This window comes from Anopheles stephensi, chromosome 2, assembly GCF_013141755.1.
Source record: "Anopheles stephensi strain Indian chromosome 2, UCI_ANSTEP_V1.0, whole genome shotgun sequence".
Classification (NCBI taxonomy): Eukaryota; Metazoa; Arthropoda; class Insecta; order Diptera; family Culicidae; genus Anopheles; species Anopheles stephensi.
In genome coordinates this window covers 77,903,682-77,929,686 of record NC_050202.1, presented here as the reverse complement: position 1 = coordinate 77,929,686, position 26,005 = coordinate 77,903,682, and the positions used below count along the sequence as shown (strand labels likewise).

General features: G+C 45.6%; 3 protein-coding genes across 5 annotated transcripts in view; 1 reads left to right on the top strand and 2 right to left on the bottom strand.

The window, feature by feature from the left end:
* LOC118508467 (mucin-17-like) overlaps positions 1-20,521 on the bottom strand; it is a 39,091-nt gene extending 18,570 nt beyond the window's left edge. The window contains exon 1 of one of the 2 annotated variants that reach the window (XM_036048270.1): positions 19,747-20,521. In XM_036048270.1, coding sequence (XP_035904163.1) covers positions 19,747-19,789 — 43 coding nt within the window. In that variant the 5' untranslated portion in view covers positions 19,790-20,521. The remainder of the gene's footprint in view (positions 1-19,746) is intronic. The other variant, XM_036048272.1, reaches the window with a different exon arrangement.
* Positions 20,522-20,999: 478 nt separating this feature from the next.
* Positions 21,000-21,969, top strand: LOC118508465 (isochorismatase domain-containing protein 1). Its single transcript, XM_036048269.1, has 2 exons — positions 21,000-21,220; positions 21,293-21,969. Exons 1-2 carry the CDS (start codon positions 21,089-21,091, stop codon positions 21,764-21,766), a joined length of 606 nt encoding a protein of 201 aa, XP_035904162.1. The 5' UTR covers positions 21,000-21,088; the 3' UTR covers positions 21,767-21,969.
* Positions 21,970-21,977: 8 nt separating this feature from the next.
* LOC118508458 (autophagy-related protein 16-1) overlaps positions 21,978-26,005 on the bottom strand; it is a 225,615-nt gene continuing 221,587 nt past the window's right edge. The window contains exons 4-7 of one of the 2 annotated variants that reach the window (XM_036048261.1): positions 23,337-23,454; positions 23,003-23,264; positions 22,781-22,924; positions 21,978-22,527 (exon numbers count right to left, since the gene is read on the bottom strand). In XM_036048261.1, coding sequence (XP_035904154.1) covers positions 22,395-22,527; positions 22,781-22,924; positions 23,003-23,264; positions 23,337-23,454 — 657 coding nt within the window. In that variant the 3' untranslated portion in view covers positions 21,978-22,394. The remainder of the gene's footprint in view (positions 22,528-22,780; positions 22,925-23,002; positions 23,265-23,336; positions 23,455-26,005) is intronic. The other variant, XM_036048262.1, reaches the window with a different exon arrangement.

Here is a 26,005-nt window from a genome sequence, read left to right as displayed (position 1 = left end):
CTATCCTGCACGAACCGCTCTCCTGATAGCGACGACGCGCGTGTCCTTACTCGCCCAACAACGAGAACGTAATCCACGGGTCCAATTCTGGGCGCATATATCCTGGCGGGTGTACAAACACATTCGGCAAATGCGATTGATTACTACTCCAAGCCATCAACTCCAGCTCTAGCAAGCTCTATCCCAGTGTGCCTGCCGCGAGAGAGCCCTTTACAGCGGTGTGAGAATAGCTACGGGGCCGATAAAACCAGATTCCGAAACAGAAGCGGTCACACAGTACACACCACATTCTTGCGCTGCAGAAGGATGATTGTGAAATGTTCTCTTCAGCCCGCCGATGCTTGCCTGTATCATTAGATCTCTTCTCATGCTTTTGCACTCAACTCACTCACTCCCATGGCTTCCACCACTTCCGGTGTGTGGTCCTTTGTGGCCCCTTCCGGCAGCGGCAACAATGAGATGCTTTACAGAAGGAAGGAACAAGTTCGACACACACGGACGCGTTCGGTGACGTTTGTGTGTTTTGTTGTTGCTCGCGTCACAGGATACCCCACCGCCCGGAACAGGACGCGAGAAAAAACTGAGAACAAGCTCGCCGTACAAGAGCGAACTGCTGCTCTCTGGAAATATTTACATCAACAAGCGTTGCGTTGCGTCCTTTTTTTGTATGCACCACCAGCATGATGATGATTTCCCAACCGAAGCGCTGTGGGTGTATGTTTTCATGGGCTCGCGCGAGAGAAAGCACGGCTGTGTTGTGTAGTAGTAAGGCAAACTGCTACTACGTCATAGGGAAGAGGCATTACGAAATTACGTCGACCCCGTCAAACACAATGAGTAAGTGGAAGGATTCGTTGTTTTTTTCTTTTTGCTTTGGTTTTTTCGTCTAATCCAATTACAGCCACACACTTTGCCTCTGAAATCTGAATATGTCCTCTCAACACCCTAATCGGCGGCCAATGAATGGCGCTATTCTCATCATCAGCATTGATAGACATTTTCCTCCATGTGCAACTACTAGTCGATACGTTCGTTACATGATTATGCACAAGCGGACATTCCAGCCCCAGATGCTCAGGTGACCCAGGGTAAGAAATTGGCGTGAGAGCCACTCGTACCGAAAAACGGAAGGGACACCCTTTTCCGTTTGAACACACGAAACGCAGTGCAATAAACCTGCAATTGTTTGTTTTGATTACTGGACGCCGATGCATGCGATGAATTATTTAAGACCACCATACAATACATTATGCACTTTGTCCCGTTTTTCTTTTTTTTACCTTGCTAATGCAAAAGCGTCTTCTTCAAAACACGTGTTTAAAAAGCTTCATAAGAAACTCATAAGAAGTTTTGATAATTATTTACAACTATTTCACACGTCTTTGGAAAACCCGCACTAAGAAAGAAAACTATTTCAGACAAGAAAAATACACACATACACACACTCACAATCACCACGCGATTCGTAGCACAAATTCACTTCTTCACACGCCTTTTTCGGTCTGTCTTAAGCAAATAAGCAGAAAAATACAGCATATCCTGTCTTGGGGCACAATCATACTCCACACACACACCGAGTCGCAAATTTTATTTTCACTACACCACAATTTTGCGAGTGCTACAATATACACCCACTTCATCAATGCTCGCTCAACAACACACTGGTGTTATGCCTTTAATTAATTCCATCCTGCTTCTTCGTCGGCACCGCGGCACCCATGCAGCCACGCAAGGAAGAGCAAAAGCGCGTTCTCGGTTCGGTTCCTGGTGCCACCACGGTGCGCGCTCACGGGTTCGAAAAATACCCACACATCAAGCGCTGCGGCAGAGGAAACGCGCGAGATAAAGTGTCCTTTTTTTCTCATCTTACGCTCGCATTTTTCTTTCCTGCTCGTTCTTTGCGCTTGACGAAGAAGGAACACATCCTTCGCTGGCCCCGTATGCGATGATGCGCGCTGCATCGCTATCGGATGCCACACCACTACTACTGCTGCCTGCTGTGCGTCCCGAAACAACACAACACTGCCACAGGGGACAGCTTCCCGGTACGTGTGCACATGCACGGTACAAGGAACACGCACACACCGGTATCGGGGTGTCCTGTTTAGCGCGTTTACACTTACAACCGCACTCGGGCGCTATACGTGACCGCCGTCGTGATGGAACACAATGTGTTAGCACACCAGTACGCTGCTACCACTACTACCATACCATGCCATCGTCAGCACCGTCATCAACACCATCATTGCCGGCAACGATTACAATGCCAAACACACAACATCCTGTTGTAACATGTGCGCGCCACCGTTCGGCAGGGTTGGCATTATTCCATCCTTCTTTTTTTGTTTTTTTTTTTTTTGTTTGGGGTGTCCTTTTTCCCGGCGTGCAGCGTTTGTGTACGGTGGCGGCGGCGGCGACTACATCATGACCGGCAGGATAAACCGAGGAGGGAACACTTGCACCCGAAGCAGTTTTGCAGGTTAAAAACGAAACGGTTTGCGTAGTGATTCCTTCATGTGTCCTTTTTTGTGCGTCGTGTGAAAATACGTCACTTGAACAGACTCTGTCGTAGGAAAACAAAAACCGATACCCACTGAATCAGTCCTTTCTACAAGCGCAAATGCGCACACACACACACACATGGCATGCGTGCGCGCGCGCGTCCCCCTAGTGGTGATAAGCAGCAGCATCATCATCATCATCATCAAGGAATTGAAGGACTTGGGGGCAGCAGGGCAGGGTTTCCTTGTTAAGTTTTCGGCTAGGAATCGATTTCCGCCACTGGCGCATACACACACGCACGCCGTTGGTGAAGTGTGGTTTGCTTTTGATAGGTTTGTCTGTAAATCATTCGGCCAGGATCCAGGACCACTTTCTCTTGCACCGTTCGGACGCTTTCTCTCGCGTCAACCATTCTCTCATTTACGCGTCCGCCCTGCTTTCTGTGCGCGTTGTGGGAACGCTTCTAGGCGCCATTCTTAAGGACGCACCGAGAGAACCCCGAGCGCAGCGTGAAAGGATGCTGAATATCGAATACATCACCAAACGCACGCGATACAAGTGGCATCAAGCTTAGCAGAGAGGCGCTAGTTCATTCACCATCATATAGTTGGAGGCAGAAGAGATTTTAGGGCGGCTGTGGGTACCTTGTAACAGGACTCAAACTTGTGCCGTTCCAGTAACATGATGTGCACTTGTCAAATAACAATATAACATTATTTGCTCTTTTCTTAACTACATATCTAATATTTGGTCAAGATTTATATAACCTAAAGCCCTGAATAGGCATCTATCAAACTGCTCACCTTTCATTTATCAAACCATCCTCATACATTTGTGTTAAATTACCTAACTAAAGCCTACAACCCCACTGAGTGGGGCACGAACGAAGGCTATGCGCGATTTATGTAGTGCTGTTAGTTACTACTCTTGGTTCAAGGGTAGCAACTCTTGCCAATTTTCCAGCGAAAGCTCCGTAACATAAAATCTGACCAAACTACTAACAACAGACCGAACAGGATACACGACGATGCAGAACACGACATCCAACACGTTGTTGGTTGGTTCTAGGCTCGGTTCGAATTACGACGACAGACGAACAACCATGTGAACAGTCCAACAGCAGTCGCGTCGAGCAACGCTACTACGGTCAAAGCGGGCGCCCAGCTACCAGCTACCTACTACACCGGTCGTTTCTGTCATTATTGGTAACTTTGCTTGATGCACAAAGTGCATGAAATTGACAAAATCGATAAGCACCTCTATCGTCGACCATCATTTCATACATAGCCGTCGTGGCAACCGTTGTTACGCAGTGTGATTTGTTGCTACAGTGCTGAAAACACGCGCAGGAATGTCATACGGGGTGGCCCCCCGGACAGCACTCGCGAGACTCTTCCCACCACGCCGTCGCTAGGTTTTGAAATATTTTAATTATGTTTCTTTGCTTCCGGCTCGCTACAGCATCGCACGGTAAGGTTCGATTTTTTTTTGTTACAACTGAAACAACAGCAAAAATGCAATAATGTTCCATTTTGCATCGGCAGTCAGTGATCAATGCAAGATGTGCAGACGTATGGACGAGCTTTAGCTTTCCACAATGCTCTGGAAACACTGGAAGCCAGCGTACAGATCAACAGGGGGAGGTTATAATAGAATATGTAGAAACTTTGAATAGAGTTGCATTATTGGATGGTGTAAAAAAAGGATCTATTACATGCAACGAACGCGCATACTGAAGGAAGGTGAAATTGGTTCAATTAAATGCTGTGCCACCGAACGATGAAAGCTGAAGAGCTAAAATTAAATGAAATGCCTTTTTTGTTATGCAAAGTGCATGGTGCTGGTATAGTCTATGACGAATGGAAACCTATGACATGGTAAAGAAAAATACTCGTATGCTAGCGAATCGTGGGATTTAGTTAATTAGTGATCGCTAGCTGACCTAAACGAGTGCGCAAACAAAGGGGAAATGTTGCATTTTTCTAATGCAGTGTGGATGGCTCAAACTCGCATGCTGAATTCAATGGGAAAGCTTATCAAACTAATACTTGTAAGAACATTTTCTGAGGTTCTGACAATTCTTTACAGCATCACAATAGCTCACAACTAGTCGTATTTGCAACATTTGCGCTTTAATGATAACAGCGTGAATTTGAAAATAACACTAACGATCTCTCATGATAGCTTCACTTGAATTTGCGATACAACATTAATATACGGTTTTCAAAGGAAGGATTCGCAGAAACATACGACTGCACAAGAAAACATAATTAAATCGTTGCTACCACAAACAAATCGCGAGCAGGAGAGCAGATGTGTTCCGCTCCTGATTGTTGTCGCTTGTTTCAACAGCGCCAATGTGCACCGAATAGATGGCACCTTTCACTATGAAGGCGCATCATCACACACAATCGCTCTTGCTCGCTTTCCCCCTGAATTGTTTTTGGAACATTTGTTCAATCAATTATACGCTTTAGAGGAGGAGGAGGCGATGCACACACTGAGAGAGCATCACCGCAAGAAGCTCACACAGGGCAAGGAAATGGCACCCCAGCCAAGCGAAAGTAAACGAAATTAACTCTCCATAAACAATGGTCTGCTTGACCTGCCGAGCCAGCGTCACCAGGGGCGCGCGCTGTCTGTTTTGGGCAGCATTTGGATGAAGCGCTGGAGCTAATACACCAGCGCGTCGTGACAGATCGCAGCCTTTGCCCGGCCAGTGTGCCGGTGGCTAGACAAGAGTAATTGTTATTTTAATCGCGCCACCAGCGCAATCAATTCACTTTGTCGGGATGGTGGTGTCCACGCGGCGTTTCCAAGTTGATACTGTTTGGTGTGGTTGGTTTTTGAGGTAGCAGTAAAATGTTAGCAGTTTTATAATCGGCAAGGTGGTTTGTTAATTGTAAAATTCACAAAATATTGTAAAGAGACAAAAAAAATGACATAATAGGTCATCGAGTATATCGATAATCCAGTGCAATGAGCACTAAAACAACACAGTGCTGTGATGGAAAAGCGTATGCAAACACTTATAAATAGCGCTTCAAATCCGCTACCGACATTTAATAATGATGATGAGGTTAAACGCGACGCTCCAGCTACGGACACGCCTGATGGAATTTGCGTCCCTGTGTTCCTTCCGCTTTCATGGGCTCAGCGCATACCGGTGGACACGCTGTGTAACGACGGACACGCTGAATTTATGCGCCCCGTTCGACATTGTGGCACTGACCAACAAACATATGTCTGCACGTAACAGTTACGCACTCTGTTGCTGTACACATCGCGTACACTGGTCGGCGGGCGGGCCCTCGCTGTCAGCGAGTTTTATTTCGGCTTCGGTAATTCGGTTTGCTTATCGCTACTGCCCCCTAATTACCGTTTAATAGTCCGCTAGCAGTGTTGTTTCGGTTTGCATATCATTGCCATGGTTCGGCCATATTTACGACGATGTCCAGACGGCGTGGCTCGCTGGCTCATAAATATAATTCGTTGCACAAATCAGTTCCCTAGCCGCTAATGTTGTGCATCACCATTCAATTTAGGCGATTTAAGGTTCAAGGTCGATGCTGCATATGCATGTGAATAAGCTACATGTTGAAGCAGTTTGGCGTCGACCGGTTTGTGCTATTTGTGACGAATTATCGGGAAAATTGTATTTGTGGCAAACAACTAATTGTCTACTGGCGACGTTGAGTTAAATTTACACATGTCAAACTACTTTTTCCCAGTTGAGTGAAAAGTGAAATTAGATTGTGTCGCTTCATGAAAAATGGGTCAAAAATAGAAGAGCACCGGTAACATCACCTGTGCATAAATGCTAGTCATAGAAGATCAACATGTACTAATTAAACTTAGATAGAATTACTTAACGTGCAGCTTGTCTCAACGCAACAGCTGCTAAATGATGTTACGAGAATTGCGAGTTTTGCAACGATGAAGAGCGTTCTTCGAGATTGCAAACCGAACAATTGTTAGGTTAGAATTTTCTAATATGATTCATTGTGCGATACATGGAAAATCATAAACAGAGCAAATAAATACTTAAACGATGACCGCTCATCACAAAAGCTCATAGCAACTGTTTGTTGAATCCTAAACCCTACAGGAAGCAAATAACTAAAGCAATTTCTCGAAAAAATCAATCAAAATTTTATTCCACACCACGTTTTCGATCGTGTCCCATTTTTTTCGGTGTGAATTTTTGAGGCCGACCTAGAGAAGAAGAAAAACAAAGCCTACCCAACAAGCTCTGATTCGACCCACACTGGAACCTTTCTCTGGTCCAATACTAACCTTCAACGAGGTATGGTTCGGCGTGTTCGCAAAAATGCACTCTGCAGTTTGTACAATGGGGGATGAAAAAAATGCAAACAAATAACCAACACGCCACCGGAACAAAACGGAAGGTACGTACATGGACGCCCAAAAACCACGACCATATGGGGGGATTCAGAGCGCCGAGGTTAAACATCCGATTGATGGGTATTGTCAGTCCATTACTATCAAACCAATCGTTCACGTTTTATTTTATTTTTTTCGAGCAAACATTCATGCCCCGGGTACATCAACAAAAACGGCACAAATCCTTGCGATGCGATGCGGAAAAGCTGGAACGAGCGAATTTTACGCGGCCACAAATAGGAAGTCTCTTGCCATGTTTGATAAACTAGGGCTGGTGCGATGTTATCTACTTTACCATCTGATCAGCATAGGTGCTGATTTCGTTTCGAGAGGACATTGAAAAGGAAAATCGAATTTTCTAGTGCTAGCCATACATGCCAACACCTGACCCTAAACCTGTGTTTCATCCACTTGACAAGCGGTGACGCGGACGACCACGAACTCGGTGCAGAAAAGAGAATGGATATCGGTGAAGAATTTTACTTCGAGATGCAATTTTAGCACAAAAATCGATGTGTTGGCATTTAGGACTCACTCGCTCACAACAGAGCTGTTTTCTGTACTATCTATAACAAATATTTGATCTACTGGTCTGCGGTGGCATGTCGATCGACTGCTCCCACACACACCACATTTACAGTGCATTCTATTGAAACTTTGGCTAGAAACAGAAATGGTGCGTTATCCTTTAATGCTGCCCTTGGCATGTACGTACCTTGCGTGATCTAATACAAACAGCTTCATCCCGACGGACGTGTCTCACAGCAACGACGGTCAACGAAAAGGGCATCTACAAACTCACACACCTGTAAACATCCGCACGGAAGTTGATCCCTCAATGTGATGTGATGTGGTTAGATGTCGGTAAAGCCAATGACTCTTCCGCTCACAAACATTAAGGAGCCCGGACTACCCCGGTGACCTTTCTCCAACCCAGCCGAATTGAGCTATCTATGCTGCGGAAAGAAAATTCCACCCAACAACAAAAAAGCACCTGTGTACGTTGAACAAGTTTTACGCTTCCCCGTTGTTGGCCAGTGAATGGAATGAAGCCACCAAAATCTGCTGGCGGACTGGTACAACGCATACGTGTTGGAGATGGAGCGATGAGAGCAGCTTAAACACAGCTGCTTGCACCTCCGAACGAACGTACTAGGCAATGTGATTTTCAACAACCTTTCGACCAAACCCAAACAAACCGTTGGCCGTTAGTTCCGAATCATCTACTGGTGCTGCGTCTCAAAAGAATTGGATTTGAAGAATTGGAAGGCAGGAGAAAAATCGACCACCACCAATACCAACAAAAACCGATACCTTTCGAGCTATCGTTCCGGAAAAGCTTTTACAGACGCCTGTGCGCTAACTACCGGCGGCAATATCAGTTTGCCTGCTGCCTTCGAAGGCATAAGACCTATGACTCCATTATTCGTAAGGTTACGAGTTTTTTCTTTTTGTATTTACTCCTCCCCGAAAATTCCCTCTGCCAAACTGTCACTACTGACCGATGACCGAAAAACGAGATGATGTACGGTTGTTTTCCCAACAGAGCAGCTCCGTCTACTTTGCTGCCCTTTGAACTCATTGTACACATCACAAGCTGTTCTTCAGATCCAATGCGAAAAAAAAAATATATGCGTAGGTGTATTGTCTCTGGATGAAGAATAAAAATAGAGGCAAGTTTTTATTCTTCCTTTCGCGCCACAGTCCTATACCTCTGTCAAGTATGGTCGGTAGCTAAAAGCTTGGTGGAGACGCCTGGCCGTGCGTAACATTGAGTCGTTCTGTTATCTTCTTCGGCACGAAAAAAAGAGATCTAACAAGGACGAAAGGAAGCTATCAAGGCACGAAAGTGGGTAGAGCAACAGCCTACGTTTGAGTTTCGCCGTACACATCTACACCACCGGTGGAATGCAGACACATAAACAAATGTGGAGTTTTTCTTTTTTCGTCTGTGGGACTTTATTTTTGTGTCCCCGGAGGAGTTGCGAATTCTATTGCCCATTTCCACATGTGCATCTTTCTCTTTTGCTCAAAAGCGTCTGCGTTCGTTTAATTTTCTGTCAGCGGTGTAAATTGCTGTCGGATTTTGAGAACCACCTGCACACACCACACCCCACACCAATGCCTTCTGCTCGAATGGATGCCAGGACAGGTTTGCTCTGTTTCGGTTTGTTTGCAAGTAGTTGTGATGGTGGTAATAGGATTTGCACCACCCCCATCAGTTATTTTGCCATTCGGCAGCACTATTATTCTCGATGGTTCTGGCAAGATATGCGCGCCCACGACACACTCCCAATAAAAGAAACACGAAAGCGTCTGAACGGCAACAGATCGGTACTGGGAGATATGCAAAACAGCAACACGCAGACAAGGAGGAGGTTGTTGTTGGGGATTTTTTGGGCCGCTGGCGCTTACATGCCATCGTTTCTTGGTTCCGTTTGAAGCGCAAATCTGTCTCCCGTTTTTTCTTTTTTGCTCTGGAGAGCATCGCACTATCCGGAAAGGACGACTACAGTGGCCAGTAATAACAAAGGACGAATCTCCACGATTGGTGTGTGTGTGTGTGTGGGTTTGATAGACTGCTCAAGATGATGAAGAGGATGGGCAGCTTGATGAAAGATATATGTAGCCACCGGGGATTTATTATGTGTGTGTGTGTGTGGACGCTACACAGGTCGCTTGACTGTTTTAGCGACCGTAAATCATTGAGGCAGTGAGTATTTGAGTAGGTTGATTGTCCTTGTTTGGTAGGTGTTGTGCATCGTCATTTTTCCATGGGACACATCTGTTTGAAAATTGCTTTACGCACATTCCGACATGGATGAAATGTTACGGAACTTATAAAAAAACATATTGGGAAACTGTTCTTAACATAACAACATAGCATAACAAATAGAGACTAAAATGGCTTAAGTTAAAACCACTTCTGTAAAATTATTTGATCTTCAGTGAACTTTTAAATTAATAACAAAGCAGCGCATTTGTTGTCGCACTACACCAACTGTTTGGTAGTTACGGACGACCTCCACACATGGTAGTCACGTTCTGTTCTATGGCCTCAACATCTGACACATGGCTACTATTTTGCATGACAGATTACTGTCACTAGCTGTACTGTTTTCGCTTATTTGCTACCCCGCTCCGAAAGGACGACAAATCCCGTCCGTGATGATGACGAATAATGGCGGGTTAGAGGCATTGTTGATCGTGCCCCGTCTGTTGTGAGAAGAGATTTGTGTCCCCCTTCGTTTCATCGCTGATCGCAACGACTAATCCGTTCGGTTTCACGCTGTGGTATGGTGGTTTTGCCACAAACACGATGCCCCAACATCAACCTCTGAATCGAGCAGCGAGGTTTAATAATTTCACACCGGCTAAAGGTAAAGCAAAAGAGTGTGAAATAATCGATGGACACGTCACAGAAGTGAAGTGGAGGTTCTGTGGTTTCAGGCTTATATTTCTAATAAATTTGGCGGGAAATTTGTCCAACATCATACCGACAAGAGATGCACTTCGCCGTAAGAATAATGATTTCAACTCACTCCGGTATCGATCACCCATAGCAATCAATCGTAAGACTGTAGGACTCATCAAACTGGTAGGAATCACGAGTGTTACTAAAAAAAGCCAACAGAGGCAAGGTTTATTAAAATAATGTAGAAAAGAAGCTTACACTATATGATATTCCTGAGTGCAAGAACAGTTTGGTACCCTAAAAATATTTCAAAGTACATTTATAGTTTTTTGGCAATAATCTTGTCTACATCATCACTATGCGGACTTTACACAACTGCATGGTCGTAACATATCACCCTGGGTTACCCATTGTCATTATTTCATTATTAAGGTTTTACTTCCGTTTATTAATTTGCCAACCATGTTACACAAGACAGGACACTAACGCACACAAAAGTGCACACGCACACGTCGTTAAACCCGACATAACTTTGCATTATTCAAAAAGCCTCATCAATACACTTTTTTTGTTGGTCCTCCGGCGGCTATTACGGCTGCACGTAACGACACAACGCACATTATGCATTTATCGATCACAACCAACCAACCGCTATGAGATGAGTTCGATCTATTTTTTTTTATTTTCAACTCTTTGTCTACCGTAGCCGTCAACAGTAGTACGGCCGAGGGTGACATTTTGGCACGCAAAAATTTCGTTAATAAATTGCAAAAAGCATACTTTTTAACCTTTTGGCCTCGCAACGTCGGTCGAGCGGGGATCTGCGATGGGCAGGCATGGAAGGTGCGACGATATGGGAGGGTTGAGAGGTCGTAATAATAAATCATGTTTAACCGAACCGTAATTTATATACATATTCATTCAATGCGCTCAGCTCTACGCTCTATAATTGATAATTACTGCGAATTATGCATGCAGAGTCATTTGCAATGTGTCAATATGGAGCTGGGAGTGCAAAAGTAAGAATATTTTGTAAAAAAAAAGTATAATAATGTGGAAGGAAAATGAAATGTATTCGTTTGACGATTCATAGATATTGAATATACTATTTTCTTGCTCCATTCTTTCGATTCACTTGCATATAGAGGATTTTCTTCCCAATTTTCCCAATTATAATTCCAAACTATTTTCCGTGACATATTGCAATGGTTTGTAAAAACTGTACCAAGCAAAGACATACACAGGACTCGTATCGTCCCGACCACTGTCGCTCAGTACACTCGTGCAAGTCTAGACATCACTCCGATACTGATACAATCCATGGAAGCATCGCATACATGCGCAATTAAAACTTTCCAACTTCTCATTGCGCTGCATCCATATTCTTCTCCTTTCACTGCTACGCAGGGTTACGTGGCCACGGCATGACAATGCTCAGCACGAATCCTGTCTGTCTCTACGCGCGAGAAATCCATCAAAACCGTAAGAATTGCAACTCACCCAGAGCAGCACCATCGTCCTGCTTAGTTAACAAACATTCCAACCTATAGGGCGGCAGAGCAAGGATACGCTTATTGCATTGGATTTATTTCATTCGACGAATTGATACCACCGTACGAGTATCGTAAAACGATATTAATGAATGCAAAAGGGATAGCATGGCTTTAGTGAGATGTCCTACTTTTCATTTCCGATTTGCCTGCTGAAGAAGTATCTAACACCGTCGTTACTGAGCTTTTCATCAAAATGCTATCAACAGCAACATGTTTGGCTCCCAACACGAAACACGTCGGGGGAACATTCCCACGAAAATTCAATCATTTTAGGCCAATAATTCAATTACTTCGACTCACAAACGAATTTACCATAGCTGTGTACTCCACCAACACTCGGGGGCCTAGAAAACACCCTAGGCATATCGTTGAACAGTCATTATTGATTATAAGCAACATTAAATCTGCTCATTGCGAACAAACCAACGAGCTATCGAAAAACGACGCTTCTAAGAGGAAGATAAGGTAGATACCTGGCTGACTGATACCAATCAACCACCATGAAGTTCTGTTTAGCGTGCTGAAACCGTTGTGCTTGCTTGAAAGTTTCAATATATTGGCTTTCACAAGCGCTGTTAAAGCTGACTCTACTCTTGAAAACGAACGAACTAGAAGAGCAGAAGAGCGTCGGCAGTATGATGGCAGCAATCAATTTAAATCTAATTTTCAAGTACTCCGTAGAGCTAGCAGCGACGCGTACATATTTCTGTCGGGTTCTACTAAGGGAGAATCCATAGTCTACCATCACAACATAAGGTGTAGAGCGGTTTTGATCATCGGTCACGCATAAATTTATGCTCCCCTCTTCCCATCTACAATGGGGCGTGATGGGGGCACGTCTAGCCCGGTCTGTCTGTTTCGTACCCCTACCAGTAGATAAATAATCGTACGATAGCCTGACCATCGTGTGAACGTGTGTCACGGGAAATGTCCTACAATCACGTACTATTTACATTAAAGACGATCGAAGATGTGTTCTACTACTCACACCGGTGGTAATCGGCAGAAGAAGGATAACGTCAGGCAAAAGAAGTGGATGCACTTTCCATCTCGGCGCTGTTGTGTGTCAGGTGGCATTAGGCAGCTGCATGTCATGTTCTTATCGCTTAAGCTACATCTACGCACGTCTTGGCGATTATATGGTTCACACTTCGATCAGTTGACAATGGAGCGACCTCGTGCGTACTGCATTCTAACCACATATAACAAACGAAGCGTAGGGAATGTAATTTACTTTACTATATTATCGATCTAGTATTTGTGGTTCTAGAAATCCTGTAGAAATCTCTATAACGTAAATAAAGGCAACAGGTTTCGCTCGTGATGCAACTTTACCTTCTTGTGATACAATGGAAAGGATGGCGTTAACACCAATGATGTTTTCAACACAACCAATCACATTGCATGACAATTGGTGTTTAGGAACAAATCCACAAGTTTAACCAACACTTACTCCTTTACAACTAATTTGGTAGTTCATAGACTTTCAACCCTCATAACGCTGCTGCAAAGCTTAATTATAATCCCGGGTGAAAGTTGCACCGATTGGGAAATTAAAACCGACATTTCGTGTGATGCGTCTGCGATTATTTTCCTTCATTAATAGCTGCTATGACTACGTTTCGTTATAATATCATACGCCTAATTAAATAATCACGCATTCTCGACCATACTTCTGCTGACTTCCGGTTGATCCGGTTAAGGCCCCAGAATAGCGTTGTGTGCCTGCATCAATATTCGCTCGTTAATGACGCGTGATCGAAGTATTAGACTGTTTTATGCACAGTGGAGATTTGGTCCAACAGTTCCACAACTGGAAAAATGTATTTGCTGATACGGATCGATTTCTGTTTAATTAAATTGCATACGTGCAAATTGGAACTAATTGGTGTTGGCTTAGAAACAATCAATGGTTTGTTCGGTTTTTTACGAGAACCAAAATTGTATCACAACCCCGACGAATGCAACATGTTTTCAAAATGTATCTATAAACTTTTTTAAATATACTTGTGTTCGTTGTTGTAGAATACGCAAAACTTGTGAAATTAAAGGAATAAATGTCTGTTGATCATGCATAGGAGTTGACACCTTTATTAGCTTGCCTAGCAAATCTTCCATATTGTAAACTTTCTTTTTCACCACGCTCCGAAAACTGGTACTGTTTCTGTCGTCCAATCTTCTTTCGTGCCGTGGAGAAGTGACCGAAAGCCACTGTGCGATAAAAAAAGTGTCTCTTGGTCTCTTGGTTCCGAGTGAAAGTAACTACCGAAACAGATGCGGACAACAACACACATAGCCGAAGCACACACACATGTGCGTGTGTGTTTGTGAGTCACAGCAACGGACGATAGTAGTTCCGGATTTATAAATGAAGAAGAATATAAAAAAACACAAACACACACACACGCGGAAGCATAAAAAACATTCGCATAAACAGCAATCGGACTTGGTAACTGCAAACGACGAACCGTCATAAAAAAGACATCACCACAACAAGTGGTTTTCCTACAGCAAACAGTGAACTCATGTTGCGTAAGGGATACGTTTGGGAACAAATCAAAATGTACTAAAAAAGTTGTTTCGATTATAAGACAGCAAAGCGGTTAATGGTTAAAAAGGCAAACAAAAATCCTGCTTAAACCTCTCGCCCAAACTTTATCAAACCAGAGCACATAATGTTCTGCACAAAACAAGAAAAGAAATGGCAAACATTGAAGGTAAAGGCGTGCAAAAGTCTGCAAACCAGCAAGGCAATAACAGGATAAAGTAAGCCCACAGCACGTTCCACGCAAACACCAGCAAAGCGCGCCATCGACTCACAGCAACCCGAGAGTCTCGTGACTTGAGTTTCTTTTCCGCCCTTGAGGCGGCGTGCCACGTGCCCAAAGCGGTAAGTGACGCGGAGACGAAACGGACCGACCGTGGGCGCGGACACGGAGCGGTGGCGGAATGTAACGAAAACGAAACCATGAATGAACCACCAACCTCCAATATTGCTGCCGTGCCTTCGTCACACACAGCGGGCAGCACGAGAGCTCAGCTGCTGCACGCTGCCAGCGCCGTCAATGTAACACCAGGGTCGGGAAAAAAGTAGTACGCCGCTACACACGCGGTCGGCCCGACTTTGCGCCCCTGACGATGACAAGCTTCCTCCCCGTTTTACCGGCTCCCGAGAACAACCCCGGAGGTAAGGAATGCTCCAAGAGCATTCCGGAAGCGATTCAACCGCGCGGGTTAATGGAAGGTATATGGGTCAAAGATTTTTATCACTTTTGCAACTTTTCTTCGTGCTGCTTCAAGGACCTTTTCGCTAGCGGGCGGTGGGCTGGTGCAAAAGAACGACGATGGAGCAATCGCCGGTAGCAATAGCTCGTTCGGGGCTATATTTCATTATCACGGTTTAACGCAGCTGCGGATTGTGCTTGCGAACTGCAAATGGGGTTGGATACTTTTGGTCGAGAACGAACTGATAATCCAAAAATAGCTGCTGGTGAAAATACTTTTGACAATATTTGCTCGCCGTTCCTGTTGAATGAAAAAAAAAACGACATTCTTAAGCTGTTTATTTTTATCTACAGCTGATTTGTGATGCCTTCCTAAGATGTCTTCTTCAACACTTTAGCCACACGTGACACAGCAAAGAGCTGAATCCGTTGAAAGGGCCGTAAAAGATATCGGAGAAATAAAACCATGGATTTCAGCAGCTCATAATCCCGTGCTAAGGCTTCAGTGTCAAGGGCATTCGCCCCTTCTACCAAGGGCGACAGATATCCGGAGTAGCCGGAGTTGAGATAGGTCAACCGGAAGAAAAGACTCGTAAACTGCCACGCTTCCCATCGCCCGCTCGTCGTACTTGCCTGGTCGTATGTGGGAGAATATGCGTCTCTCTACACACCGACCAGCAGCACAAGCGTTGGAAGCATACCACAAACGTACGGCTAACAACACGCACGTACCTACAGCACAATACCTTTGGAGGAGACGCGTTACTGACACGCGAAAAACCGGGCTATTTGGAGCGGCTTTATGCTCGCTTGATTTGCTCCTGCAACGTAACACATGCAAACGAAGCAGTACTGAATAGCAATGGCAGTGAGTGGTGGTGTAAAACGGGACCCAAAACACAACAAAGCATCAGGACTGACCACTTTTTTTGCGGTGCATTGTTTACAGTCAATCGAAGTGCGAGCCGGCTGACTGACGGTGTACAGCAGAGGGTTTTTTTTATATGAAAGTACACATAAGCCAAACATGGTTAGGGAGTCAAACAATCCAACTCCGTGTTGTTATGTTGTTGTGTTTGCTTTGTAACACCTCATATGACATAGTGTTGGATGCGGGTGGCCGAGTCGATAACGGAGTTGGCCTTCACATGGCTGGACTGAGTACCGGCACCTGCAGGACTGATTATCCTTCTACGTGTACAAATTAGTCTAGCAGACTGGGCCACTTTAGACTGTACAACCAATGAAGAAGATGGAATAGAGTTGACTAAACAGCAGCATTCAGTATCTTAAGATTTGTCGTTTATTTTTATATCGACTCAAATTTCGCCGCTTTTCTTTAACGCCCCTTTAAGCCATTGAACTTGAGCCAATGGACCGATATATCATTTGATATGTGCGTGTATCTATAACCACTTTGCAAGATGAAGATTTCTCGCTGTACCCCATCTTAACACGCGGTCCCCAACCGTCTAGGAAAGGTTGACCGGGACAACCGCAACTGTATCTGACCCCATACTGCTGCTACTGCACACGAGCTTTGTGCGTGCGTGTGTCGCGATCGCATCGCATGATCTGAAAATCACAAGCAAGAAGCATATTTTTAGCATTTTCAAAAAATTCATTTCACACAGATTTTTGTCTCCGTTTCTGCAGCATGTCCATTGCTGGGACGGGGGCACTTCGAATCCTGCCTCGAGATGCTCATTCCACAGCTTGGTACAATCCAATCGAAGTTACATTGTTACATGTGTGTAAGGCTATGAGTGCTCTCACCACGCGACTTCAACTTCTTTAAAGATCGACGACCACCAAAAACCAACCGAACCAACCATCGACTGCCAGTGAAGCTGAAAAGAGACACATTCTAATTTTACGCGTGTTTACCTCGGCCACTTTCAGACACATTCGTTGCTTCTTGTTTTTCGGTCGGGTGTAGCGATTTTTATTTGCTACACCATACGACTCTTTCGCATCTCGTTTGCTGAATCTTTTCGCATCGCGCGCACCACCATTGATGAGGCGCGTCGTTAGGGAGGATCGGTTGGCAGTTGCATTCCGTGCGTGGGACACACACTACAGGGGGAGGCGAAAAAACCCGACCGACCGACCGGCCAGGGATTAAGCGTCAAGATTGACGTCACCAGAACCTGCTGCTGCTGTTGCTACACAAAACGGCTGTGCTTTCTTCCCCGACATTAACATGTAACGGAATGTCACGCATCGGATGAGCGCCGAGTCAAATTTGCGACACTTTCGGTGCCTGCCCGGTGCGCTAACACGATGCTGGGCGTGCTGCTGCTGCAGTGGGTGTGCGCGCAGGTGGATCTATTTTGCTCAAAGTGTTCGCAAAATACAGAACAGAACATTTAGGTCAATTTTATAACGTCTTGAGCATTTTACACCTCGACACTCACGCAAGGGTGAAAGTTTTTCACACTCTCTTGATCGTTTAATTTTGATCCATCAGCGGAAATCGATAGCTCTTTTGCTTATGCTGAAGCATTTGCTCACGTGGACAAAAACCGCCAATATCCATTGAAACAAGTGCAGGTGGCACCGTCTGGGCGCCACCACCTACAGTGTGAGTATCCTTGTCCGAGTCGTCAGACCTCAGTCCTCAGACCAGCGTTCTGCATGGGTGTGCGTGTGCATCGCTTACCTTCCGCGCGTGCATACCATTAATTTATCGACTGCACGGGCGGGCGCTGGTTATGTTGTGATACCACTAATACATATCTAATGCAACCGTGACGATGACCATTCATTCGCTTTTCGCTTACGACTGCGTTTCGATAAAGCGCAGCAGCAGCAGCGCGTTCGAGCCGCCAATGACCCGCGATGAAACGCGATCCACGCAACATGGAAACGTTTTTGACATTTTCCTTTCGCCGTTACATCCTTTACCCCGTTAATGTGTTGTCAAGAGGAGGGCACCACCAATCGTCCGCCGCTTTCAACGGGTGGCAGTCGCTCGGTTGCACTGCAGGAAGACCAAACCAAAGCCCGTGGTCGGATAAAGCTCGTAACGCAGCAAGCAGCAGCAGCAGTTTCCCACGACCCTTAACGGCGAGCAGAAGCGGAGTGCGAATGGGAATTGAGTCTCTTCTTCTTTGCCATACCACAGGAAAAACATACAGTTGAGCGCAAATTTGAGCAGACGGTCTTTTGTTTTGCGTCCGTTTCCCCATGTTGTGGATCCAAAGTGATGAAGATTGATTCATACCATTAATTAGATTTCATATCACATATCTATTTGAGCTCTGAATCTCTTCGCACTAAATACATTTTAGCATACATAATTTGATTTGTTAGTTATAGAAATGTGCTTTATGATATTCTTTACCATTTATAAATATTGTTCATAATAGCTTACCGTTTTCGTCAGTGCAATCCATGCAAATTGTGTCTGATATTTATTATGAGCAGATAATATCCCAATGCACAGCGATAACCGATTTTAATTCCAGTTTTTTTAATTACTATCCAAACAATCATCAATTATAAATGCAAATATTCTGATTGTTACGGAGAAACCAACGGTTCGATATCAGACGTCAATAGTGATTTTTTTCCATGCGAACTATTTACATGGCAGAGTAAGCCCTTAACATTAAAAATTATTAAAAAAAATAATGACAAATGGAAAAAAAATCATACATGGTACTTAACGAATCTGCATTTCTAACCACGATACGTACAGCTTTCAATTGAAATATAAATATTTGTCCAACGATTTAGGAGTAAACAAATTTGAAACCTTCTATTTATGAATAAAACATCAAAATTGCTCAATGCTCCATTTGTTCTTTCCATATTATTCCAGATTCCACATAATGTAAACAATGTGTCGTTTTTTGTATATTGTTTACAATAAAACGAAACGAAACTAAAACAATCCTCTCAAACAAATGAAGAATAAATAACATAGCTGATAATTTTACTTCCTATTATCCTATCCTTTTCTCTTCCATATAACGAGCCTTTCCTTTTGAATTATTTTCAAATAAACCCAGGTAATTGGATGCTACTATTAAAACACCAATTGATTTAATGACGAACTTTGAATGTTATAGTTGAAAAAAATAAACAAATTTTAAATAGACGCAAGTAATTGTTTTTTATCGTTAAAGCCAAGTGTGTAATGAAACGCTTAATTAAATAAGAAGAACTAAATAATAATTCACAATGAGCTGTCACGTGTCCAATTACAATACTGTCGACAACTGTAACAAGCTAATTTGTATCAACGTTATTTATTTAGTTTAATGTTTTAAAAAGCTGCGATCAACATTACAAACTTCTGTGCGACAAAGCAAGGGCGCAATGAAAGAGAGGGAGAGAGAATGGTGAGACAAAAGTGAGAGAGTTTCCCGTGTCGCTTCTCACTGTAATTCTCAACAATGCACGCACACCACTTCACAGGCAACACAAAGAGCTCACGAACACACGCACGCACGCACATCACTGATTTGTTGGGACGAATTTGGGCGCACACGCACAGATTTCCTTCTATTCCTTCTTTTTCTCGTAAAACGCACCAAAAGCTCACCCGGCTGATTACAACGATGGGAGAAGTTGGGTAATTCGGGAAGAATGGGGAAGGGGATGAAATAAAAAAGAGTACAAAAAAAGAACTGATTTTCACCTTGCTGCTCACCTGGCTTGTCCAATGACTGCCGACGATTCATTGGCAAACGGAAGTCGGAGCGTGGACGCGAAAGGCGCAGTGACCGCGGTTCTGCCCTACACTCCGGGACAAAACACGGCCACGAACGTAATCACTGCACACGTACACAACGATTCACAACCATATTTCGGCACTCGGGCACCACCACCACACACGGCGAAACCCGCAATTTGGCCTGGCTGATGCTGCTGCTTCTGCTCTTACGCGGCGGCGGCCAGTGCACTCTGTGCCGTAGGGAAATAGTTTTGCCGCCGTTTGCTGCACGGCCCGCGGGGAGGCAGAAGGGGAAGGAGCAGGGTTGGGCGGGAGGCTTTTCCACGATGACACAAAACAGAACGGAGCGGGTTTCGCTTTTCACGATCCGCTTACAAATTCGCGGTGGTTGTTGCCAGTGACGACTACAAAAAAAAACCTGTGCCAGGTAGCACCACTACCCTTCCTCCCGCTCATCGACACGATGCTGCACGTCGCGCTTCTAGGGCACACATTTTCCGCACATTTCCACCGCACTTTTTACGCACTTCTCACGCACGGAACCGGGCTACTCCACTTGCACCGCATGCCCTGCACCGGTGGCCACTCGCGGGACACAATTTTGGGACGCGAGATCGCACAAAACGCAGTAATTTTCGTATTTATTTATTGCTCGCGACGGACGAGGTAAATAAATGGCTGCCTTCGTCGCACGATTTCACCAATACCAGCGCAGCCACTTACTGTTTGGCGAAGTTAACCGAAGGGAAGATGCGGTTTCGAAGGAAAGTTCGATGTAGGAAAAAAAGGCCGTTTCGAACTCGAAAAGCTGTCAACCGCTCGTTTGACACATCGCGTGTTTTTTTTTTTTTTGGAGTTCGGATACGGTTTCGTAAAATTAAAAGTATTTTACAAATTTGATGAAAGTTTCAGAAGGTTAATCCAAATTCAGCCGTTCAATTTTCAAACTTCTGGTGCTATTAATTTAGCGAATCATCCATGAAAAGAAAAACCTTTCTACCTTTTCATTTCTGCAAGTCTCAGGATCGCTTTGTGCAGCGTTTTTGTAACTGATTAAATTTCTCTGAACTTCTATTGCAGCATAAAGAGGGTGGATAAAGCAAATTACATGTAAACACCAGATTTTATTCATAAAAAAAACCACGGCGTTCGAACGGATACGGATTCTCCATGGTATAGACCACTGCCTCATGCTAAGGACATGAAGCGTTTCTCAAGCGTTCAATGTCAAGCCGGCGAAATCTCTGTATTTGCGTTGTTTACGTTCGGCAGGTCGCTTTATTTTGTTTCATAATCCTCCACAAAAATGGCCCGGCAACTGACCAAACTCGGATATCTGGATGTGAAGAAAACATTATTCATGCTATGTGACCTGCAAGACAAGTTCCGCCCGGGCATGAAGATGTTCGATCCGGTGGTTAAAAACACTGCCAAATTGGTAAGGTCACCTTCCTTCATGTAGCACCCCGTGTACGTATTAAACAAAACATCCGACCACCTATGTTTTTAGCTGCAAGCAGGCAAGATTCTAGACGTACCGCTGATCGTTACCGAACATTATCCCGAAAAGCTGGGTCGCATCGTGAAAGACTTGGACATTTCGCACGCCAAGGGAGTGTATCCTAAAACGCTGTTCAGCATGATGATACCGGATGTGCAGCGCAAGATTGAAGAACTGTATGGACCGCAAGGCCCCGAAACGGTGGTACTGTTCGGGCTGGAATCGCACATCTGTCTCGAGCAGACTGCAATGGATCTGCTGAACAAGGGTTACACGGTACATGTGGCCGCTGACTGTTCGGTTTCGCGCACCCAGGAGGACCGTAAATTTGCTCTCGAGCGTCTCAAGCAGTACGGGTGTTTCGTGACGACGAGTGAAAACGTTATCTTCAAGTTGATGCGTGACAAGCAACATCCCGCCTTCGATAAGGTGCGCCATTTGGTTCGCGACCCATCGGTTGATACGGAGCTGGCTAAACTGTAATGTGACTTGCAGTGAAATCAAAAAACGAATGTCGTATCGTGAAGCCATGCTTCCTAGAAATTGATTTTATGGTTGAAAGTGTTAAAAGAATTTTAAATTCATTACATGTTACTCGGGACTTTACAAACGGATGCATTTAAAATGTGAAAACGCACGTGCATATCGTATACATGCAAACTATAAGTAAATGGTATTGAAACGCAGATCGTCGGTTTGTTTTTTGTAATATTTTATTAATGCAAAAGATCCTGCACGATTGAACGAAATGGTAGCAGTTCTTCCGCTCCGGCAAAAAGGCCCTTGTGCTTACCTGTTAATGTTAATGAGTAAGAAACAGAAGAAAAAACCGTAAAGATGTAGTAGCAACCACGCTCTGCCGCAACCCCATTCGCATTAAAAAGGAAGCATCCTGTCCAATCTACAACGAAGCCGGCATCGAACAGGAGCCTGCGATCACGAAGAACGACGATAGTAGGGAAAACATTAACAGCATCCGCCAACAACGGCGCACGAACGGTGGCGGCGCGGGTGGTGGAGAGACATTCCGGCGGGGGGCCGGCTCGTGTTCTGCCGTATCCTGCCGTTGACAATAAAGACTGTGTGTGCTGTTGCATACTGCCCGGTCGGGTTAAGCGTTCGACCAGATCGTACACTTTTTGGCCCGATCGACCGACGCCAGGGTGGAGCTGAACGGATGCCAGCTGACGGCCGTGACCGCCGCACCGCTTCCACTGTGAAAAAACCAATTCCGGTCAGTAGTCCTGGTGAGGCGGGAGGTAGTAGTAACAACGTGGCGCGTGGTTTATAGCGAATGGGGGGTGATGCATAGATGGATGGGTGCGTAAGTGTGCGCAGGCAAGGGAAGGGAAAAAGGACAGAAAACCGAAAGGGCATAAACGTGATTATAGCAATGTTGGATGAAGAACGTCAAACTAGGACAGGCAAAATGAACGGACGTACAATGTTACACCACCACCACGTTAGTAAGCACCGCTGGTGTAGCCATTTACTCACTTGGGATCCTTCAGCACCGTCTCTAGAGGTCCGTTGATGTTCCAAATGAACACGGATCCATCAGCCGAACCGGCCGCTATCCGAGAGCTGGACGGACTGAACGCTACCCTCGACCAGTCACATCCAACCTTAAAGTTATCATTACTGAAAAAGCAAAATCATCGAATCAATCGAATTATCATTTACGCAACGGCTTTGTAAGGTCACGCTTGATCCGCTTACCGAAATGTGCGTACGATACGGTTCTGACGCAAATCTAGCAGATTGATCGTATCGTCCCGCACGCAGCTTAGCAGAAACTTCCCATCCTTGGACAGATCGAGCGAGGTAATCTTTCCCTGCAGTGGTATATCGTTCGCGGTACAATCCGCCGTCCGCACATCCCAGAAGCGTATCTTCTTGTCCACGTGCGCACTAATGAAGGAGAAACTATCCGTCGTGACTAGATCGTTGCAGCTCGAACCAGCAAACTTTGTTTCGGTACCTACGGTAAGAGAGGGCAATCATTAGCTGTCCGCAATTGGTTCAATGCAAACGTTTCGACACGGTAACGTACATGAACGGTTTTTGAGGTCCCATATTTTGAGTGTTCGATCGTGGCTTCCTGTGACGAGGAAAGCGGATCCAAGAAATTTGGCCGCCAACACCTTTCCGCTGTGTCCAGTTAAGGTGTGCTGTGGGAGAAAAGAGAACGAAGAAGATTCATCCATTACTCAACACATCAAAACAGATCAATTGGAGAATGTTGTAATAAAACGCTTCCGAGTGAATAATCCGCTTCGAGGTGGGCAAATGTATGGACATAAAAATAACGCTAATCGAATCTCTATAAAACATACCATAAATATCGAACCATGGTGACTGTTCGAGATTTAACGCGCCTAAAGTTAGACCGCCCGCATTACACCGGGGTTGTTTAAACACGAGTCGCGCCATCTATGGTGCGATTAGGGAACCATAAAGAACCTGAATGTAATTTACTAAACATCGCTAGTACAGCACGGCTGCTTCGAGCGACTATGTGAAAATAAAATGCGATTCAGGGGAGACTGAGACAAACGGCAAAGAGCTTAGGAGTTGAAATTTATTTCGCATCCCAAGGTAGTCCAGCTAAAGAATCCTCTGAAGGTCCTTGACGGGCAACCAACATTGGACACTCTCTAGCGCTCTCCGACCCCACCTTGAGCTCGAGCTACATCTTCCTTCTCCTTCCCTTCTGGTGTTGACCTGTTCGGCATTGTCCAACGGTCTTCATCATTCCCTTCCACTCCTGGTGTGTGACCAGTTCGGCATTGTCCAACGGTTCTCACCATTCCTTTCCCCCCTTGGCACGAGGCCTGCTTGGTTTCACCATCAACTCGTGCCATTCCTTCCCCAGCAGTGGATCTGTTCGGCAGTGTCCAACGGTCGCTGCTGATTCTCTCCCGGTACCGGTCCACCACCACCAAAGGCCGTACTGTCTATCCTTTTCCTTCCCCCTCCCGGAGTAGGCCGTACCCTACATTTTGGTCCTTCGAACCGGATCAACGCGAGTGCCAGTTCGCGAATCGCCGCGTCTCAGTCCGCGATCGAGCGTTAATCACAGTAAACGCGGTGTTCAGTGTGCAGTGAGCAGCCGGTCTACACGGACCAATCGGACGGATTGGGTCCACATCGGTGAGCAGCGAGCGAGGAAAGCTCCAACGCCAGTCCTCCAGTTGCCGCCATCTTGTGAGCAGATCGGTGCTTCGTCCAGCGAGGGAGCTACAAACGCCAACCCTCCAGGCGTCACCATCGTCATCGAGAGAGCAATCGGACGGATTCGCTCTACAGCGGTGCGCAGAGAGCGAGGGAAGCTCCAATGCCAACCCTCCAGCTGCCGCCATCTTCATCCAGCACCAACTGCAAGTTGTGCGCAGATCGGTGCTCGTCGAGCGAGGGAAGCTACACACGCCAACCCTCCAGGCGTCACCATCTTCATCGAGGGAACGATCCGAGGGATCAGTTCCACAACGGTGCTCGTCCAGCGAGGGAGCTACAAACGCCAACCCTCCAGGCGTCACCATCTTCAACGACGGACCAATCGGACAGATTGGGTCCACATCGGTGCGCAGAGAGCGAGGGAAGTTACATCGCCAACCCTCCAGCTGTCGCCATCTTCATCCAGCACCACCATTGTCATCGAAGGAACTATCCGACGAATTAGTTCCACAGCGGCGCTCATCCAGCGAGGGGTTACAACCGTCAGCCCACTAGGTGGAGCCGCACTGCAAGCAGTTTCCGAATTCGTCATCGGGGTTTGTGCATCAGTGTGTATTTTCATCATCAGTGCTAGTGCAGTGAAACGTCATGCCAGTGACACGTGCGTCGACAAAGGACATGGACACCGTGGAGTTATCTGGAGCAGAAACTGCAGTAATGCAGCAACCAGAAGTGTCCATGCAAGTGCAAGTGTTGCGCATCAAGTTGAAGGTCGTGCATAAAAGGCTGATCAACATGCAGACCGATCCAACACTTGCACAAGTGCAATCCAAAATGCTGGAAGAGCTGAAGGCTGAACAACATACACTGCTGAATCAACTCATCGAGCAGCTACCGTATGATTTGGACAAGGACATCGCTGAGGACGAAGTGTTCCAGGCCGAATATTTGGTGAAAGCGGCATCTCTTCAGAGCATGGACGTCAAGCCTCCGCCGGTGGCAGCACAACTCGTAATGCCGCAACACCGTCTCCACATCCCGATGCCTACGTTCGACGGTAGCTACGAACAGTGGCCAAAGTTCAAGGCTATGTTCCAGGACATCATGAGCCGAGCCAATGAGTCTGATGCTGTGAAACTTCATCATTTGAACAAGGCGTTGACAGGAAAGGCTGCCGGCATACTCAACGCCTCAATGATGAACAGCAACAACTTCGAGAGTGTATGGGAGATCTTAGTCCAGCGGTTCGAGAACCCCCGGTTGATCGTCGACAAACACATCGCCGGGTTGTTACACCTCAAGGCGCTACCCCGAGAGTCTGCAAAGGATCTTCGTCACCTTGCCGAGACTTGTAAGGCGCATGTTGACGGTCTCATCTTCATGGAGAAGCCCATCGACGGAACCAGCAACCTCATCATCACCCACATTCTGTCATCGTGCCTAGATGCGGAAACTCGGAAGTTGTGGGAACGCTCGTTAAAGCATGGAGAGTTTCCTGAGCTGTACAAAACTCTTGAGTTCATCACTCGGCAGACGGAAGTGTTG